The 19,971-nt window shown below is 53.4% G+C and overlaps 8 protein-coding genes across 8 annotated transcripts; 5 read left to right on the top strand and 3 right to left on the bottom strand.

The window, feature by feature from the left end:
• Window positions 1-616: 616 nt before the first annotated feature.
• On the top strand, window positions 617-1,836 carry RHO25_007857 (uncharacterized protein; the record flags this gene model as incomplete). The annotated part of the gene is made up of 6 exons (XM_065602992.1): window positions 617-806; window positions 900-956; window positions 1,013-1,181; window positions 1,233-1,326; window positions 1,382-1,586; window positions 1,643-1,836. 6 exons carry the CDS (start codon window positions 617-619, stop codon window positions 1,834-1,836), a joined length of 909 nt encoding a protein of 302 aa, XP_065459064.1.
• Window positions 1,837-2,079: 243 nt separating this feature from the next.
• RHO25_007856 (uncharacterized protein) lies at window positions 2,080-3,504 on the bottom strand (the record flags this gene model as incomplete). Its single annotated transcript, XM_023600025.1, has 4 exons — window positions 2,080-2,388; window positions 2,454-2,809; window positions 2,867-2,960; window positions 3,013-3,504. The coding sequence occupies 4 exons, from the start codon at window positions 3,502-3,504 to the stop codon at window positions 2,080-2,082; spliced, it is 1,251 nt and encodes a 416-aa protein (XP_023449207.1).
• A 1,940-nt stretch (window positions 3,505-5,444) lies between these two features.
• Window positions 5,445-5,672, top strand: RHO25_007855 (uncharacterized protein; the record flags this gene model as incomplete). Its single annotated transcript, XM_065602991.1, has 1 exon — window positions 5,445-5,672. The coding sequence occupies one exon, from the start codon at window positions 5,445-5,447 to the stop codon at window positions 5,670-5,672; it is 228 nt and encodes a 75-aa protein (XP_065459063.1).
• A 478-nt stretch (window positions 5,673-6,150) lies between these two features.
• RHO25_007854 (uncharacterized protein) lies at window positions 6,151-10,433 on the bottom strand (the record flags this gene model as incomplete). The annotated part of the gene is made up of 2 exons (XM_023600023.2): window positions 6,151-6,569; window positions 6,707-10,433. 2 exons carry the CDS (start codon window positions 10,431-10,433, stop codon window positions 6,151-6,153), a joined length of 4,146 nt encoding a protein of 1,381 aa, XP_023449209.1.
• Window positions 10,434-10,868: 435 nt separating this feature from the next.
• Window positions 10,869-11,352, top strand: RPL26B (60S ribosomal protein uL24; the record flags this gene model as incomplete). Its single annotated transcript, XM_023600022.2, has 2 exons — window positions 10,869-10,980; window positions 11,057-11,352. 2 exons carry the CDS (start codon window positions 10,869-10,871, stop codon window positions 11,350-11,352), a joined length of 408 nt encoding a protein of 135 aa, XP_023448701.1.
• Window positions 11,353-12,400: 1,048 nt separating this feature from the next.
• RHO25_007852 (uncharacterized protein) lies at window positions 12,401-13,634 on the bottom strand (the record flags this gene model as incomplete). Its single annotated transcript, XM_023600021.2, has 2 exons — window positions 12,401-13,113; window positions 13,205-13,634. The coding sequence occupies 2 exons, from the start codon at window positions 13,632-13,634 to the stop codon at window positions 12,401-12,403; spliced, it is 1,143 nt and encodes a 380-aa protein (XP_023448702.1).
• A 1,042-nt stretch (window positions 13,635-14,676) lies between these two features.
• Window positions 14,677-15,366, top strand: RHO25_007851 (uncharacterized protein; the record flags this gene model as incomplete). The annotated part of the gene is made up of 1 exon (XM_065602990.1): window positions 14,677-15,366. One exon carries the CDS (start codon window positions 14,677-14,679, stop codon window positions 15,364-15,366), a length of 690 nt encoding a protein of 229 aa, XP_065459062.1.
• A 1,731-nt stretch (window positions 15,367-17,097) lies between these two features.
• NRC2 (serine/threonine protein kinase, AGC) lies at window positions 17,098-19,304 on the top strand (the record flags this gene model as incomplete). The annotated part of the gene is made up of 4 exons (XM_023600020.2): window positions 17,098-18,031; window positions 18,083-18,382; window positions 18,432-18,840; window positions 18,896-19,304. 4 exons carry the CDS (start codon window positions 17,098-17,100, stop codon window positions 19,302-19,304), a joined length of 2,052 nt encoding a protein of 683 aa, XP_023449471.1.
• Window positions 19,305-19,971: the final 667 nt, after the last annotated feature.

Here is a 19,971-nt window from a genome sequence, read left to right as displayed (position 1 = left end):
TGGTGTGGCATTCTGGACTGCGACATTTGCTTTAGCTACTTGTTGTCCTGCTTCAGATCATATGGCTGCAGTCGGATGAACGGCTATCCAATGTAAGGCCCTTTCCTTTCTGTGCAAGGAATGCCCGCAGCCTGCAGACCACTGCCCTCTTCACCTGGATGTGTCGCCAGGATACACTCTAGTCAACAGTGGGTCTCGGCAGATCATACCGCAATGCCTGTACACCCCAGATGTTGTGAAATCATGCCGACAGACTGATCCATGTCAGTTGAATGTGATATGGCCCGGGCGAAAACTCTACAGAGCTCTGTTCAAATCACAACGCAGGGCGTCTGCGATTATGCCCTGGCACATTAGCCAGAAAGAGACCACCGACCCACGCTCGTTCCGCGCCTCCTCGCAATGCCAGGCACAACCCTCCGCAAGGCTCTTCTTCGGCTACTGATTGCTTTGCTAATCGACGATGTGCAAGTTGGAACATGTCGCCGGATTTCTACCTAATATCGCGTGCTCTAAGCACCGATACTCTTCACAATGCATACAACGCTTGGTCTTATGTTCTTCTCAGCCTTGAGTCAACTAATGCAGGTGTGAAGAAGATCATAACTGGAACAAAATGGTGGCCATCCGAGCGGTCGTGAGCGACAGCAATGCCGTCAAGAGCCAGTTTCTGCTGGAGGGCGAGGTTGTTTCGCTCGTAACCTCGATGGCGTCTTTGCCACTCATCGCAGTATTTTTCTGGCAGCGATTGCAACAAGCGAAGCATAAAGCATTCACTGTCGCATCATGTTGTCTGCTACTGGTATGTCTGTTTGCCTGCCCACAATTTCCGTTGTAACATGGCTGACTGCCCGGGCGGACATACGTGACTTCTTTCCTCTTCGTATTTGTGCTCACAGTGGTGCTGCATATTCGAGCAGAGAATCACAGCTTGTGTGAATCGACGATATTATTATGTGAGCTTGGAATTTCGTTTTGATCGTAGAAGGCAACCGCTGATAGGCTTCAACAGGTCTCACACTATACGTGGTGAGCAAGATGGCCGGCTTTCTATTTCTCATCGAGCGCGCATACATTATTTCATGGCCAGTCAACCCAAGATATAAGACACTGGAGTATATCCTCAGCTGTGTTGCGCTTTTCGTGCCATATCTCATCGTCACAAGCTTTGCGATCAAATAGTAAGTGTACACACTCAGATTGTTTTGCGGCATGAACTTACACCACTGCAGCTCGATCGCATTTGTAAACGACGCGAAGGTGTGCATCATTGGCATTCAGATGTACGCACTGGTGCCGCTATTGGTAGTGGAAGTCTTGTCATATGTGAGTATCAGAGCGACTGCCGTTACAGAGTCCGACTTGCTGACCAGCCTTCGAGCTTTACTTGACGCTTCGCTTCCTCTTCCCGTTGCTCATGGTCCACTTTGGCGGCCAGGGCTTACTCCTACCGCTGCGACGAGTCGTCATGCGAACATCAATTGGTACTGGCATCACTATGCTGTCGACGCTGGCCGTCAAGATCTCCCTGACTATGTTCAACGGGGAGCCAGCTTGGTTATGCTGCATGACCTGCAAGATTGACGGTGAGACACTCTTTCACATCTAGATCCAGTCTCACAGCGCTGACGCGTGATCGCAGCTCTGATCGCTTGCGCTGTCCTGCACTGGATCACAACGCCGGAAGGGCAAGACGAGAGTGAGCCGGGAACGCCGCAAGCATTGGGAATTGGCTTTGATAAAGAGAGCGCGACAGTTGTTGCTACCTCGCAGGGCTCGAGTTGGAATAGAGGCGATTCAGATGCGCCGCAATATGCGCTTAAGGATGTACTGTGAATCGGACACTTCCAATGTTGCGGCCCCAATCGGTCCGGCAACTTCAAACCGCATGCAGCGAGCTGCTCTATTGTCGCTGAGGGCTTCCACGTCGTGCTGCCGCCGCCCGCGGGAGCTGGACTCGCTGCGTGTGAAGTGCCATGACTCTTTGAACTCGCTGTAAAACTCGTTGCTGCATTCGTTGCTGTCGTAGTCTACATTCATCTTAAGTCATAGCGTCCTGATACCATCAATTCTGTCGTTTCATCGTGGCTTTGTAGCCGTGTTCCAAACAATCAAATTCGGTGTGTTGTTTCCCAATGCTGTGCCGTCGTCCTTCTTGAGCTGATTCCGCGTAGCAAACTGCTGCATCCTCTTGCACAAATTGCTTCCCGTGTACGAAGTGCTGACACTCATCAAGTATGCTCCAACTCCAGCAACGTGTGGAGATGCCATGCTGGTGCCGGACAATTCAGCCACGGCATTAGGACCTGCGATGCCCGCTGATCGCACGCGGAAGCCTGGTGCGTGTAAAGCCACTTTTGGCCCGAAGTTGGAGTAGGTGTTCGCCGACTGATCAGAGCACAAGACAGTCAGCCACATAGTCAATGTTTTTCGAAATGTGCCCATCGACTTACGTTGTAATATGACATGGATCCAATCGTACACGCTCCAGTCGCGGAAGCCGGAGACTGTGTGCTTGCATCCACGGCACTGTTGCCAGCGGCAACAACTACGAGTATACCAGCGTTGGCAAGGGCGTTCGTAGCATCATTGAGAGTTTGACTGAAACTGGCTCCGATGCTCATGTTGACAACCGAGCCACGACGACTGGCTTTATTAGCCGCGACGTCCTTGTTGATCCAGTCGAGAGCCGAGATGATTCCTGAAAGGTCACCAGTACCATTGACATTCAGGACCTTGACAGAGACGAGTTTCCCTCTCCTTGCGACGCCGAATTTAGTGCCGCCGATTGTGCCTGCAACGTGTGTTCCTGCACGAGTCAGATAAGACCCCAATTGAGACGCTTCCCAAGCGATCGACAACTCACCATGGCCGTTCTTGTCTTCAGGTCCCTCATTTGTGATGAAGTTGGCTCCGTACGAAGCTCTGCCGCCAAAATCGCTGTGGGCAGTATAAATGCCCTGCTGGCGATCAGTTCACCGAAACAAGACGTTGGTTTGAAGATTCTCTTACAGTGTCCACGACATAAGTGACCGTATTCACACCCGCAACAGACTTGTAGATATATTCCGTCTTGTTCTCCGGGAAATCTCGACTCGTGTATGTCCAACTTCTGTGGGATATGCGATCAAGGCCCCAAGTGCCATCTTTTGCAACAAGCGTCCCTGCGGTAGCCTGTCGTGGAATGATCGCTGCTCGAATGACGGTCACGGGTTCGACAGAGATCAGGCTGCTGTATTCGGCAAGAGAGTCGATGGCACTGTCGTTGGCCTTGACGGTGAACCCCTTCAAGCCATCCAAGTTGAAAGATGTCGTTTTGTTGACCTTGATTCCGGACTCGTCCTTGAGCTTCTGGATGAGCTTGTCATCGAGCACAGCATTCGGTGCGAGCTGCACAATGTACTTGTCCGGAACCACCTCGCCAGCAACATCTTGCCTCTTGAGAATCGTGGGCTTGGCGCATGCAGCCGAAGCACACAGGAGGAGGCTCAATGTCTTGAACATGGTCAGCTGTGTGATGCTGTAGAAATTGGCTGGCAGACACAAACCTCCCAAGGCGGACAACGTGCTTTTCAACGGCTACTAGACCGTCACGTAGAACCCGTGCAGAATCCCAAAAGGTGAAGTGGCGGACGTCCAGTGCTGTGACTCTTTGCGCCACGGAAACTCAAAAGCCACATTTATGATCTAGCCAGCGCCTCATCGGACGCGCCGCCCTATGGTAGCGAATTTGCATTCGATTCCACGTGCGCATCGGAATGTTAGGCCTCGTTGCCGGGGGAGGAAACATGGCCTATGCGAACAATTGGTCAGGCCGCGGCCTGCATCGAGGAAGCAAACGCCACAAGCTTCGCTGCTCAATGTTTCTTGGCCGAGGGCGTATAGTCCAGCCATGCCGAGTGGTTGCGACTCATGGCTGAACTTGTTGGTCTGGAAGAGATTCCGTCTTCGCTGCAACGAACCGGAACCGAGCAGGCACGTTCTGTGAGAGAAAAGAGCCGACTCCGCACCTGGAATCAATGGCGAAGGATCGACATTCTGTAGTCACCAATGGACAGCGTCCTGCAAAGACATTGTGTGTACAGTGGGCACGTCTGGCACATTACACTTGCAGCGCTGGCTCCTGGGTGTGTCTTTCAACAATGGACATGTCATTAGCCAAAGTCCATTGAAGACGGCATTGGCGCGCTCTTCGTTTTCAAGACCATCCATGATGTGACGCGCCACGGCATTGTTTGGCCGGGTATCTCAGTTCATTCATCGGAATCCAAAGGCGATTCCAGATCAGATTCTGTTGATGCATCGGAGTCACTCCACTCCGTGTCTTCGTCTGAGTCACCACGCATTGCTTCTATCTCAGAGATGTTGTCTTCTGTGAGAAAAACGGGGCCTGGCACTAGTAAGTCTGGGTCACACGAGAATGTGGCCCCGAACTGCCTCTCAAGCTCTTGTATCTTGTCGACTATATGTCCCACGGTGACTCCTGGCTCGTGCGTGATTTCCTCGACCGCGTGATGTTCGATCTGATGAGGAGGGGCTCGCTGACGTCTGGTCGGCTTGTCGGCAGGTGTGCGAAAAGTCCCAGATACCAGGACGGATCTTGATGGAGGCTGAGTTACATACATCTTGCGCCAGTAAGACACTCTCGATGACTCCACAAGAGCTCGAAAATTGCTATTGAAGTAAATATGCTCATTGGAGTTTCCCATACTTTCGATGTCCGGGAGGCGGCTTTGCGGAATTAAATCTTCAAAGGAAATTTCGTTGATAGTGCAAACGTGAAGCCGAGACTCATGAAATCTACCTCTTCTATGTCTTCCAGACCGTTGAGCGACTTTTGGCGACCGATCTAGTGATGTTGCTGGCGTTAGGCGGAGCGTGACACTCTCGGAGAAAGAACAGCCATCAGAAGTCTCGAGCGGGGGGTGAGAAAGTGCGGCGTTTCCAGAGCAGACAACGCCTCAATGCTTCAGGAACAAGGAAAAGCGTAGTTTTGAGATGCAGGCTGTTCAAAACTACGTCTCTCCATTCTTTGCAGACATTGAAAACCTGCACCAGGTCCATCACGGGCAAATACCGCAGAACATGCTCGAGAAGCTCCGGCGGCAGAGCGAGGATTGTCGAACTCATGGTTAAGCTGAAAGCGCAGAACCAGCCGAGAGTATTTCGAGGAGTTTGAGTTGAGCTGTGTCAGAAGGCGAGACGCGTCGTGTAAGGTGGAAGCTCGCGCCAAGCCCATTACCCATTACAGGTCACCCCCATCTGGCCAGCTATCTAACTGAGCTCCGAAGTCCAACAACAGCATCAAATATCGCAACACCGCGCCACCACTCCGATTGAGCCTTCGTGTGTTCGAGATACCTACCACAAATACATCAGAAGCGCCTGAAACCCATTGACAACAAGCCGCACCGAGCGATCCTCTCAATCTCAAACCAGCGACAATGATATCCGATGGCTCCCTCTACACGCTCGCGCTCTTCCTCGGCTTCGCCGCAGTCCTCATGATCGTCGTATACCACTTTCTCGAAGTCAACAGCGATGAACATCAATCTCTCCTCGCTCAGACATCAGCCGTTACCGGTGCAACATCGACAAAAGGTTCGACCGGGACGATAAAGGACAGCGCAGCAGGACTGGCCGGGAAACTGAATAATGCCGTTGTCTCTTGATTGGAAGGAACCGAAGGGGTTTCCAAACTATAAGGGCGACCTGGCAGAATGGAGCTGGAGGGGCAGCACGATACCAAACGCAGCACAGTGAGCTCGAGGACTGAGGAGTGGAGCTTCAGAGAGAGATCACAACGTGGAATGAGGATATAGAACTTTGCGCCACTGTGCCGTACATCCGTGTATTATGGCATGGGTTGCGGGACAGGGCAATGTCAAAGCGTGATGGAACGACGCTTGAAGCGTCACATGAGGGGAAGATAAAAGGAAGTGCAAGAGGCTAGGCTATGCTTTTGGCTCAACAACCGAGAGCAAACCGGAAGGACGCAATGGTAGCTGTGTTCGGCTACCATGTCAACCCTCGGCCTGGTCGTTTGTATCATATCTTGTTGTATTACAACCTGCATCTCATGGCCTCATCTACATGCTCCCACAGTCGTGGCATCATCAGCTGCTCCTTTGTCGTGGCTTCGTAGCAGGCTCACAAGCTTGGCTCGCTGTCCTCGATCACATCCTCGAAGTCTTCGTCGTCCAAGAACCCACGTCTTCGTTTGGCATTTACCAGCCGACTGCCCTCCAAACCCATCGTCACTCCCTCGCGCCGCTTCTGATCTTCGAGCTTCTTCAGCTCTGTGGCTGCTTCTCGCTCATTTTTGTCTAGACTCATGGTCTGCAAGCCAAAAGCTTCTTGAATCTTCGAAGGCCTACCGGGCTTTCGCTTGAGCTTAGGCGGAGCCATTGACGTGCTTGCTCGCACATCTTCCATCACTTCGTCCTCGGCCCCACCTCCAACTTCCGCTTCCACCTTCTGCTGTGCGAGCTCCTGTGGTGTTAGTATCAGAGGCGTAACGCTTCTTCCTGAGGCATCGCTCAAATATGCTGCACTATCACTGCGGATTTCTGTCATGACACAAGAGTGTCAGTTCTCAGTAGCGTGTATGATCGTCACGAAGATCGCGTTGCATGATGTGCAATAATGTACAAGGACTGCGACGAACGCTCAACGCAATCAATCTATTCTACTTGTTCTTGCTCACCTGAAACGCTGCCCCCTCGGGGCCCGTCTCCCAATTTCCAGGCGATCTCATGGAGATGGGTCTTGTTAATGTGTTTGAACCAATGATCCAGTGTTTCGAAGCTCGAAATACCAGCATCTCCAGGGCGTTCGTTGCCGTGAGCGTCAATATGCACACCATTCCCGCAATTCTGCCACTGACACTCGAAGTCGCCCTCGTCATTGGCCTCGCCGTGGAGCTTGAGCGTGTGTTTCTTGAGCTTTTCAAGGTTGTCGAGCTCTGCATTACAATTCTTCCATTGGCACGGGAAGACTTGATAATGCGGCTCGACGATGACCTCAGAAGACTCTCGGGTGCCAGTTGACTGCCTCAGCTTCGAGGTAGTCTTCGGCTCACTTGATGCGATTTTCTTTGGCGTGAGACCTTGAGCTTCTCGCGAGTGGATGTTCTTGCGCCAACCAACGGGTCGTCCTTTCTTTTTGATCGGATTGCCATTCTCATCAACCTGGCGGAAGGCAGCATACCCGACTGGTGTGCCAGTCGGCTGCGTAGGAGTTGCCACAGACATGCCTGATGGCTTTCTGCGACCGCTGGTGCCGGTTTTTGGTGTGTAGTTGGACGCGACAGAGCCGCGTCTAGCGACAGGAGTGGCACGTGATACACGAGGCGACAAGTCGGATGTGAGTTCTGAATGTTCGTTGGCGGAAATGGTTACTGGCGACGCGTCGCGAACTGCAGAGCCGCGATCGCGGTCGGCGTTTTTGGGTGGCCGACCGACAGGCTTCTTAGGGTTCGGCAATCGATCCCGAGGCTCGAGCCCTTGCGAAGGCTTTCGTTTTGAAGAAGCAGAGTCGCCATCTCCATCTTCCACGTCTTCTTCGCGGTTGGAAGCTGACTTTGCCTTGGTCTTTGCTTCTTCCGTTGGATCGCCTGGGTCAATAAGGTCCCAGCGGATCGTCGACAGATCACTCTTGTTACCTCTGTCCCCGCCATCAACTACGCCTCCATGGTCGCCGAGCAACTTCTGCATGACATTGAGATGTGCATTGAGAGCGCGCATGTCTGGATGACGGCCTGTAGCCAGCAGTACGTCCCGAGCGATTGTCCGACTATCGTATTTGGACTTGCGAGCCACGCGATCCCTCATAATAGGCTCAACAAGCATCCTCCCCCGGATCCTCTCAGCTTGCTTGGACTCTTCCGACGGACCCTTCGAACGCACTTGCTGTGGTCCCGGCGCCGGGGGCGCTGGCGATTGCGTTTTTGGACCATTCCATGTTTGCTGAGGGAACGTAGGTCTGCGATTATTAGGCGCAGAGAAATTGGACCCAGGCTGACCGAAGCCGAAGGCAGGTCCAAAGGACGGCGGCCGTGGTGGATGTGCCTTGTTTTGTATGAACTGTTGATACGATACAGGCTGCCTAAGCCCATCATTCGACGGTACTGTTTTGACTCCGTTGCCAGGTCCGCTGAAGGGAACGACAATCTTGCGAGGAGGCTCTTCATCATCAGAATCGCCAGCTGTCAAATCAACAAGATCGCCGAACCCACGCTTCCGTGCGGCTTCTTCCTTGTCCTTGGGAGGAGGCGGCGGCTCTTTTGGCTTTTCTTCTGGCTTGATCTCAGGTGGCTGTGACATAGATGGCTGCGGATCATCATCAATCATCATTGGCGTGAAGTCGTAAAATGTCGGATCTTGAGTAGCCGGAATATATGCATTGGTTAGAGAGTCGGACACGGTGCCCGGAAACATGCCACCCGACGTGTTCATAGCGTTCACTGCTCTCGCTGCGTCCGTGAGCGATGTGAAGGTGGGCGCCGAATAGGAAACGGTGCCACCACTTGTGGAGCCTCTCCCTCCAGGCAGTGAATAACGCCCAGGCTCGTCCTTCTTCGGCCTGCCTTTCCTTTTCGACGGCGCAGTTGCAGGCGTGCCATTAGCATTGGCTCCGTTACTGCCTGCTGCCACCGAAGGGGCTGCATTCGCGCCTGCCTTAACACTGTTTTGACCACCTCTCAATCCGTCAGGTACAGCTTTGAGAAGCTCTTTGGCCAGTGCTGATCGTTCGAAGTAAATGCCAGTCCGCTCGATGGCCTCACACAGCTGCACATATGATGGATTCGCGTCGAGGATTTTCAAGATTTGCTCGCGACTCACCACTCTCCCGTTGCTTTGGTTGGCTGGTAGCTCAGATAACCATTTGGCGGCAGCTTCAGCAAGGGTGCCTTTCTTCTGCGGAGGCCAAAGTGATGTGCCTGCGGTACCGGGGGTCGTAGGCGAAGGTTGCGCGGGTCGATTGGCGGTTTTGACTGATGGCTGCACAGGCGGAGCAGCGACAGAGATTAGCGCTTTCTGCTGCGTTTTGGTCAACTTTTGAGCAGCCGGTTGTGGTGTCACAGTTGGTGCTGGCTGTGTAGGCTGAGATGGTCCAGGCGACGCTTGTGCAGCATGCTGTTTGCGCTCTTCCTCCCATAGTTTTGCAAGCATGGCAGGATTCTTTTGATTGAATTCGCGCATCTTCTTGAACATGGCGCGCATCTCTGCCTCCTCGTCATTGGCTGGCGGGCCAGACATGTTGCCCATCATATTGCCCATCATATCCATCATGCTACCGCCACCACTACCTGAGGCCATCTGCTGCAAAGCAGTAGCAGCGGTCTTACTCTGCTTTTCCTCCTTCGCTTTTCTTCTGGCTTCCTTCTTTCGTTCTGCTGTAGCTTTCTTCTTGGCTTCCGCTTCACTTGCCTTTCTCGCGTCTTCTTCTGCCTTACGCGCCTCGGCTGCAATTCTCTCTTCTTCCGCTTTCCGCGCATCCTCTTCGGCTTGTCTCGCATCTTCTTCGGCCTTTTTAGCTGCCTGCTCGGCTTCGTACTTCCGGCGCTTCTCGGCCTCGATCCGAGCTGCTTTCTCTCGCTCCGCGCGGATATCATAGACCTGTGAGGGATCGACTGTGGTAGGCATCGGCTCGACTGAAGTACTCTGACGCTGCTGTTGCAGATTTTGTGCTGCTACTCGTGGCGACGGGTGCGCGTGGTTGGAAGTTCGTGATGGCTGCTTGTTGTGGCTTGGCTGTTGCTGCTGCTGGTGTTGCTGGGCCTGCATCGCATGAAGAGGACTCGCATAACGGGGTGGAGGCTGCTGCGCCTGCTGGTCTTGCTGTGGCTGGTAGCTGTTCTTGTAGCCCGCGCTGTTAGGCGCATTACGATAGGAACGGCTAGCGCTGCTGCTTTGCGCAGTAGGCGTTGAGGAAGTGGTCTGATAATTCTGAGATGCACCATATGTGTTGGTCTGAGTCTGGTCTGGCAAGCTCAATCGACCAAATGTGCTGCCCGTGGACTGAGTGGCATAGATCGGCGACTGATTGGCCTGCGATCGATTCGTCGATTGATATGCATTGGACGCGTAGTTTTGTGCCCACGTTGAATTGGAAGTGTCGTATGCCACATTGCTGCGAGAAGTGGCGCTTGACACAGGCTGCGAGTAGCCTTGGTTGCCTAATGAGCTCAGTCCCGTGGCTGCCACATTTGAACTGCTCGCAGACGGTTGCTGCTGCTGCTGCTGCTGTTGAGCTGCACCCGCATACTGATTATCATAGCTCGTGCCGTAATTTTGGGAGTAAGCGCTGCTCTGGTACGCCGTATTCTGGCTGGGGTATTGCGAGTTGGTGTTTGCGTATGTGTAGCCTGAGGGCTGATGAGACTGACTCCCCACCGGATCGTAGAAGTTGTTGTGCGGATAGGGCGCCATCGCGATCGCGCCTGGCTATCGTATGTGGTCAAAGACCGCCGCGTGCATGCGCATGGTGGAGGTGTGTCGGCGTTGGGTTGGGAGGCGTGTTGTCGCGGTCGCGTGCTTCTCCTCACTTCGCCTCCGGTATTGCGTTGTCGCCTCAGTATGCCCAATCTCCCCGTGTATTCCTCACTGTGTCCCGTCTCTTCAATACAACACGCGCAACGCCTGCTCAATCATCACAATCACATCGCGTCGCATCGAAGCCCTCGGGGAAACAAGCGGCTGGGTCTCGGCATGAGCCGAACCGCGCATGCCAAGAGTCCTCCACACCTGCCCGTCGAATTTGCAAAACCGAGCCGCACGCGCAGCTGTTTTCTCCTTCTCAGCAGAGATTGGACTTTCTCGCCAACCGTCAAGTCACCCATCGACACATCTCCGCCCACCGCCAAAATGACCAAGATCAACAGCAACTTGCACTCCAGCCGGAGCAAGAGCCGCAAGGCTCACTTCCAGGCTCCCTCCAGTGTGCGCCGGGTCATCATGTCCGCGCCTCTGAGCAAAGGTATTTCTATACCTGTCAATCAAAGCATATCTCCGGTTCAGGAGCATTGCTGACAGGTCTTTCTTCTGAATTGTAGAACTGCGCGAGAAGCACAACGTGCGCGCCATCCCAATCACCAAGGGTGACGAGGTCGTCATCAAGCGTGGCTCCAACAAGGGTCGCGAGGGCAAGGTCACGTCTGTCTACCGTCTCAAGTATGTGATCCACATCGAGCGTGTGCAGCGTGAGAAGTCCAACGGCCAGTCTGTGCCTCTTGGTATCGCTCCTAGCAAGGTCGAGATCACCAAGCTCAAGCTCGACAAGGACCGGGAAAAGATCATTGAGCGCATCGCCGCTGGCCGTGTCGCCAACGAGAAGAAGCGCAAGGCTTAGATCATCCATCATGAAGGCATGTTGGACTGAAGGGAAGAACAGAGGCGCATGGATGGGAAAGCTCACGAATTCCACGATACCATAAATGCGACGGCATGTGTCATACAGGCTTGGCTTGGGCAATCTGGTCAGAGGCATGGCGGAATTGCGCATGCAAAGGAAGTCGGATGCCGACACAATCGAAAACGCTTCATACCCATCGAAATACTTCTTTCGATCACCACGCGCCGTGCCCAGAACGGTGTGCTGGTTTTTATACTCTTGTCTCACCTTCCACTTTCTTACCGCTATGATATCTACTTCACCGCCCTCATCACTGGCAGAAAGGAGTTATACGCATAGCGAAGAGTGAACCATTTTGATGGTAAGCCTGCCTGCAGAGCGCTGCTCGACTTCTCCCTGGGGGATAGTGCTTTGAAGGTGGGAAACATATTTGTATTTGTCTGTCTATCAACCACTTCGTAGCGGGCCTGCAAGTAGAAGTATTTTGCAGCACAGCGATGAGCCCGTTGTCGTCAACAATTGTCCAAGCCAACATCTTTCTGGCGCCGTATTTAGTTTCCTTCCCCGAATCCTCTATCATCAGCAACTGGGTAAGGACGGCCTGCGGCCTCCAAGCTATGATTCCCTGAACGATCTGTGACCTTGGAGATGTCAGAGCCCAAGCAGTTGCTCTGTCCCTGTTCTCCAAACTATCTTCGAGTAGCCAGCAATGCCTTCATCTTTTGCATTATGGCAACGAATTAAGGAACCTTGTCGAGAGTAGCCGAGGTATCTAAACACTGTAGCCAGTCACATCAGATAATCCTTGCTCGCAGAGAATGGTGCACATTGCAGAGACTTTCGCACGAAGATGCCAGGCCAGTGTCCAGCGGTTCCGGAATAGCAGCACAATTGCAAGAGGCTGTATCGAGTCGTCTTGATGCATCCGCCAGCGCCGTATAGTCGCTCGAGGTATCTTCCTGGCCCATCCATCCAGTTTTGACCTCTATCGCAAATCTTGCTCTGCGTTCGGGCAAGTGAGCAGATCGTTCGAACACGTTCTTGATCAGAATTGGATATCCTTCGCAGTGACCTTGCCCGCCTCCTGCTGGGCTTCCTGATCGCCCTCCAGGGGTGGCAAGGAAAATGGCTTGATCACAAATTTTCTTCTGCTAACAGTGAAAGCCAGATCTTCACCTAAGCTGTTTCCGGCCCCTGCGCCACCTTCGCCACGTTCGGTGTTGATGGGCAATTTGTGAAATCGAACAAGGCCCTGGGGCTGCTCGTCCTTGTCTCGAGCGCCTCCACTTTCAGCCAGGCTGTTCGAGGCATCCATCAGATGTGGAAAGGGCGTCAATTCGAGGACGCCATCGCTGAGGATCTCGGCCCAGCGTACTAAGCCTGACGATCGTGGGTACAGCTCCAGTGGCAAGGTAATCATAGCTGTGAGCTTGTTGTTGTACTGTCGTAGAAGCGTCCGGAGTGCTTTGAAGAAGCCTATAAAGCTGTCTGGACGTCCTGCCAGTGGTGGATAAAGTGCTGGGCTGAGCAGTGACGGCACCACGAGCCTGTGACTGCTGTTTGGAGCAGATGCAGCAAGATTCCGTGATAGGTTCTGTACGATTGAGTCAAGGCTCGATGATGGCAACACTGGGATGTGATTGACTTTTGCATCCGGGGGAATGGTGATGCGCTTGGTAAGGTCAAACGTATGACAAAAGGGTGTACTTGGTTGCAACGGGTTGTTGGAAGAGACAACGGCCGTTCGATCAGGAAGAGCTGTACTTACCGTCAGTTTGACAAGTACTTACATTCCATGAACGCCATGCATCTGAAAATCAGAACCGGTGCACAGGCGCATCCCACGCACCTCTTTCTCCCGCTTGCCCAAGCCGCTCATATCTCCATGCAATTTTCATCTTCTCTTCGTCTGCGGCAGACTTCGAGGCAGAGCTCCTACTATTCTTCTCCTCCGCTATTCCGGGCAATTCTCTGACCCATCCTTCGCCCATGCCCACCACGTGCAGAACATGACCTTGACAAATGCCTTCTGCAGCGTAGTACTTCAACAAGGCGCCCGCGAAGTCTGTCGTTCCACTCTCTTCAATCAGAAGGTTCGAGCCGAGCGCGAGTCCCGCATGTCCGCCGAGCAGACCGTCGAGCGAAGGTGTGCCGGTGGATGTGACAGTGTACGATGATACAGGCGACGGCCGGACGCCTGGAATGCTGGCTGGAGCAGCATCACCTGTACCAGCTGTAGGCTGCCGACCGACGGCTACGTTGCGCTTCCTGAACGCCATCTCGATATGTCAGTGTGAATCAAATGTGAAGAGGGTCGTCGGCGACGAGGTGGAAGTCCAACTCCGAACCCCGCTCTTGGCTGGCTTTGGAGATCACAACTGATCAATCTCTCTTCACTTCCAATGCACATCCACAACAGTATTGTTACCATTATCCGCATGAGAAGCTTCTCACAGTCCTTCATCGGCAGCAGCGTAGGCACCTCTTCGGCACCGGTGACGCACAAAATCCAGCACGCACAACAAGACGTTCTGGGGTCAGACGTACCGCCATTTGATGCGACAGTACGCGATGCCGAAGATGCGGCGTATGGCGACATTGCCTGACCTGATCCACTTCACGTGCCGGAACAACCTTCGTAGCGTGACACGTGTGAGCCAGCAGGGACACTGATGAAGAGTGGTCGAAGCACGAGCAAAGTGAAGGCCATCAGAGACTACAGAGCACCGCCTGATAGACAGCCGCAAAAGAAATCCTCCACCAACGCCGCCAAACGCAACGTGGCTCATATTTCTCGATCGCTTACAGTTGACAGATTTGGAGATCATATCTGTGGTGGCACGATGTGACAGCATCAAAAAAGGTACTTCCTCACGAATGCAAGGCGCGGACTTGTCTCACCTGCATGCACCTTATGTGCCCAAGAAGATTTTCCATTTTGTCCCAGCGTTCACCGCACGATGGCTTCTTGAATTCCCAATAACGACTGACAAGCTCGCTAATCATGTTCCTGTCGTGTTCACTAGCACAGCACACGCAGCCTCCAACCAAAGGCAAAATCTAGGGCTCTGATAGACTTTAAGGACATGAAAATAGACATGGAGTGGCCTCACCGTACCGCTGGATGAACATAAAATTTCAACTCTAAGGACTTGTTTGGGGACGTCCTCAAAAATGGCCAACGCAGACTATATGTATTACTCGCGCCTCTGCGAGAAGTGCCCATCCAGTCAGCCGACATATTCGAACATTTTCGGGATCAAAGCAGAAGCAAATTCGAGACACCACATCGACCACATTCACCAATCAGCTACATTCAACATGTCTCCTGATCAAGAAGAACAACGGGGCCGCGCAGTCGCCCCACGAACTGAAGGAGGCACTAATCGAGAGCATATCGGGGTCTTCCACTCCTGGGTCCTTCCCGATAGCGCCACTATCTCACCTCCTGAGCGCGCAGCAAGTCCGTCCACCGCTTCCTCGGCATCAGATTCCTCGTCAAGCTCTTCTGGAGGAACACCCAGCACCCCACTCTCCAGCCGCTTCAAGTTCATCGAGGAAGAAGTGGGCAAACTGCGTGAAAACCCACGACCAGTGCTTCCGTGCGCAGTGGCAAACCTGCGGCCACAGGGAGTGGAATGTCGGGTTTCGGCGTGGATGCTTGATGTGGAAGCTCAGCAAACGAGGTTGGGTGGTAGAGGTTGGAGAGGAAACTTCTTCTGGAAAGCCACACGGCCCTCAGGCGAGACTTCATCAAAGGTCCCGGAGGAGGAGGCTGCCGTCATCGCTCCAACAAAGGGATATGGAACGATGGTCGCCACTGCCCCTATGGCGAGGGAAGACTGGAGCGTCACAGCCAGAGATCCCGACGAAGAGGAGTTCGTGGAGGAAGAGGGGCCGTGGAAAGGATTTGGCTCTTGGTGGCAGTGGGCTATATTTACCATTTCGCTCCTGATGTTGATTGCTTGGGGTCTGTGGGTGTTGATGGGCGACACTCCTGTGTCCAAGTGAGAAGGTTTTGCTCTTTCTTGGGTGTCGTGAGGTCACAGGATCACGATGATATGATTGGAAAGCGCTTCTCTGGTTTTTTTTAACGCTCTACGAGACTGTGTATTAAGATAAGCTGCTTTAGACATGAAATGATTTGACGCAAGAGAAATACTCGAGATCCTCTCCGAAGATTTGTATTCTTCTGTGCCGCCTTGCTTGACTTTGCACCACACACAGAATGTACCAGATGCCTAGAGAGTCTTGCACAAGACCGATTCGTCTCTGGAAATACGCCACGTACAGTGCCGCCTCGCCTGACTCTGCGCCGTACAAAAGTTGCATTGGATTTCCAGAGAATCTTGAGCAAGATCAGTTGATCTCTGAGAATTTGTGGTGAGCTGTGCCGCCCTGCTTTACCTCGCACGCCAGACTAGACGCAATGGAAACTCGGACCTGGTTCGTTCCGTGATCTCAGGTATATTCGCAGCTGCCAAGCCACTTGAAGTCGAAACTGCATGTCAGCTTGGTCGCCATGAATTCGCCGCACCGTCTTCAGTCTCTAACTGATGTGATCAGTAATGAGTAGTGCAACGTCAAGAATGCGAAAGTACTGTTCGCATTGCGCAAACGGCATTTGCACACCGAAAACAACGATGATGATGGGGCGACTCTAGGGCGCGAGACCGGCTGTTTTTGTATAGAGTTCCCTCCCCATTCAAGGCTTCTCGTACAAGGTGCGGCGCTCCATATTCGGCAGGAGATCGTAAACAGTGGCCACCGGCCGAACTGGCACTGTGAAACGTGCGGCGAAGAATAGCGCACGATACTGACAGATGTCAGCACCAACGCCCAAAAGCCCGTGGGCCAGACCGTAGACACCTCATGTCGGATGCCTCGCTCTGATCATCACCGTCATCGTGAGTTGTCCGTCACTTGTGCAAGGAGAAGCTGGCAGGCATGGCACAGATGATGCTATACGTATTGGGACTCAGGAGGCGGAAGCAGGCAAAGCAGTAAAGCATGTGTTTCGCATCCCTCGAGCTGGCAGGTCGGCCGCGTTGGGATTTGTGTTTTTTGTGTGCTGCAGCAGTGTGATCCTTGCCGCAGCGTCGTGCATCTCCCCGCTCTCCGCTCGCCGACGTGGGAGGTGCGGATGAAGTGTTTCTTGGCTGCGGTGTGTTTTAGCGACAAACCTGAGGCGCAGCATCTGAGAGTGAGACGTCACCGGTGCAACGCTTATATCAGCAGGCGGACGGCAATGACAGCGGCGAGTGTGCCACGCGTGTCCATGTAAATAAATACAACCTCGCAAGCGCAGCGAGCAGACGTTGGCCTGGATCGCGCGGCGGTGATCGGCAGCGTTGACGGCAACCTTTCCGCTGGCCAGAGAGTCGAGAGCAAGCAAGCAAGCAGAAGCAGCTCCACATTTCCCACAGTTGAGACGGGCCCTGTCACCCACGACTCGACCACCAGGGAGCGGATATCCGCCGACCACTTTGTGTCCGGCAGACTAGCAGACCATCTGCATCATCCTCCTTCACTGCTCCGCTGTTTGGCAGTGAACCTGCTCGTGAGCTGCCACCCCTTATCATCCATCCTCTCGCATCGGCCGCTGCAGCACGAGCTGCATCCCCACCCTTAGGTTCACGAGCTCGCTTACATATCACCACACCCGTCCCCCCAAATCGCCGCCCTCCGCACTCCTCGCTCTTTCCGAGCCGCACCCGAGTGCATCCTCACGACAGCAATGGCATGTCGGCTGTGACGGCCCAGCGACACACCTCTGCCAGCATGCCGTCCGCCACATCAGAGCCGGGCAGCGGGAAGCGGGTCTTCAGCAGCACCAGCAAGAATTCGGCGAACGGGACACACAGCACTGGCCAGAAGATCAAGAACTTCTTCCGCCTGCCCAGCAAGTCTCATGCCAACAATGGCATCGACTCGGAGAAGGGCTCCCTAGCCGAAGGGCAGCAAGATGGGGCGAGAACGCCGCAGTCCACGAACAACAAAAGCAGTCTCCGGAACAGCCGCTTCCTGCCTCACATCGGTCGGAGTAGGAGCACGACTGTCGCCAGCGAGGGCAATCCACTCGACGATGCCATGAGTCCGACTGCTCATGCCAACCCATACTTTCAACACCAAGGTCCTCCCGCTCTCCGCCACCATGACGACAGTAGCATCCCGCCTTCTCCTCCCGATACGCCCACCATGTCGAGAAAGATTTCCCCCGAGAACGCCGGTAAAGACGCCAATGGAACCAGCGGAAAGGAAGAGCTAGCGAGGAAACTGCGCAGAGTGGCGAGTGCACCAAATGCACAAGGCCTGTTCAATAAAGGCAAGGATGCGAACGGGGACAGACCGCCTACAGCAGACACTGCGGAAATGCCTATGCCCAAAATCAATGGTATGGGGTCGCACGCCAATGCCAGTACGCTGAGTATGGTTGAAACGATGCCGGCCAATGGCGATCTCCTTCCCGTGCCTGGCATCGATGGTGCCATCACCCCTGGCAAGCTCCGGAACAGTATCGCCTTCAGAAGGACTTACAGTAGTAACAGTATTAAGGTCCGGAATGTGGAGGTCGGGCCCAGCAGTTTCGACAAGATTAAATTGATTGGAAAGGGAGATGTCGGCAAAGTGTACCTGGTGAGAGAGAAGAAGAGCTCGAGGTTATACGCCATGAAGGGTTAGTAGGAGTGAGTTGCGAATGCATTGGACAGCTGCTAATATTTCACAGTGCTCTCGAAGAAGGAGATGATCAAGCGCAACAAGATTAAGCGCGCACTGGCCGAACAGGAAATCCTGGCGACGAGCAATCACCCATTCATCGTCACCTTGTACCACTCATTCCAGTCAGAGGACCACTTGTATCTCTGTATGGAGTACTGTAGCGGAGGCGAGTTCTTCAGAGCTTTGCAAACTCGTCCGAACAAATGTGTGGACGAAGATGCGGCACGATTTTACGCCGCTGAAGTCACGGCTGCGCTGGAGTACTTGCACCTTATGGGTTTCATTTACCGAGACTTGAAGCCTGAGAGTAAGCGTAAGAAGCGTCGGCTTCAAGTGAAAACGCTAACATTTGACAGATATCCTCCTGCATCAGTCCGGACATATAATGCTGAGCGACTTCGATCTTTCCAAACAGTCCGACCCAGGTGGTGGCCCAGTCATGATCATGGCTGGTGGCCGTGGCGCGAGTGGCGGCATTTCGAGCAATCCAAATCCCAGCAACATGCCTACGATCGACACGAAAAGTTGTATCGCCAACTTCCGAACCAACTCGTTCGTCGGTACTGAAGAGTACATTGCACCAGAAGTAATTAAGGGTTGCGGACACACGAGTGCAGTGGACTGGTGGACGCTGGGAATCCTGATATACGAAATGTTGTTTGGCACAACGCCGTTCAAGGGCAAGAACAGGAATGCCACATTCGCGAATATTCTTCGCGATGAAGTTCCGTTTCCCGAGGGCAACGGAGCGCAGAACATTTCAAAGTGAGTCTTTGCGGAAGCCCTGCACCTCTATACCTCTGCTAACACCGAGCTTCAGCCTCTGCAAATCATTGATTCGCAAACTCCTCATCAAGGACGAACTTCGACGACTTGGTTCTCGCGCCGGTGCATCCGATGTCAAGGCCCACCCATTCTTCCGCACTACCTCGTGGGCACTGCTCCGACATTCGAAACCACCGATCATTCCGAATCAGGGCCGCGGCATTGATACTGTCAATTTCAGGAACGTCAAAGAATCTCAGAGCATTGACCTGGGCGGTGGCGGCGGTACCAATAAGGGCTTTGGCGTGAGTGCGAGCAAGATGAAGGGCGTGCCTCTCGACTCAGGCTTGGAGACACCAGGTGGCGAGATTGCGGACCCGTTCGAAGAGTTCAACAGTGTTACATTACATCATGATGGAGATGACCAGGGGCCTCATCTTGAAGAAACAAACGGCCATCGATAGCGTTGGCGCTCGCAGCTGACGACACTCGCTGGACGAACTACAGAGCAGAGAGCGTCACGGCGGGAAAAGAAAGATGATAATATTCCCGCTCATTGCATTTCCGAACAGCCCCAAAAGCAGACCGTCTCGGACCATCGGCGCTAGAGGAGCCTCAGAATGAGGTCCGCTCATCATTGTAAATATTCTTTGCACAGGTACAGGCGTTTTTATGAGGGAACGTGTGGGACTGGACCAGGGGCGAGGTGAATTTGTGTGACAAAATCAGGAGTTCAAAGGTCAGGTCAGGCACGGCAGCGGGCGAAAGTTGTGAAATCGGAGCTGGACCGCCAAGAGCCAGCACTGTTGATGATGAAATCCTATATGAGTGGAAGTATTGAATTGTTTCACAAGTCTAGCGTAACCCTGTGTCAAACCACATAGTCCTTTTCGAGCCCATCACGTATATCTGTGAGAGCTGTTGAAATGTACGTCGAGCTAGTTAGAATGCCAAGACCTGAGACGCGACTTCAGCTTTGCGTTCGCGAACGCGTTCTTGCCGGCTCCCGGACGAATATATCAACACAAAAGCTCAACACGCGCCCGAAAATCCAACCCGAGACACAAACTCCCCCAGTGAGAGTACGCATACCGCAAATAAGGTCGTTCTGTACCCGAATCAAGCAAGCTG

The sequence above is a fragment of the Cercospora beticola genome, chromosome 5, assembly GCF_033473495.1.
Source record: "Cercospora beticola chromosome 5, complete sequence".
In the NCBI taxonomy this organism is placed as follows: Eukaryota; Fungi; Ascomycota; class Dothideomycetes; order Mycosphaerellales; family Mycosphaerellaceae; genus Cercospora; species Cercospora beticola.
This window is presented reverse-complemented; position numbering and strand designations above follow the sequence as displayed.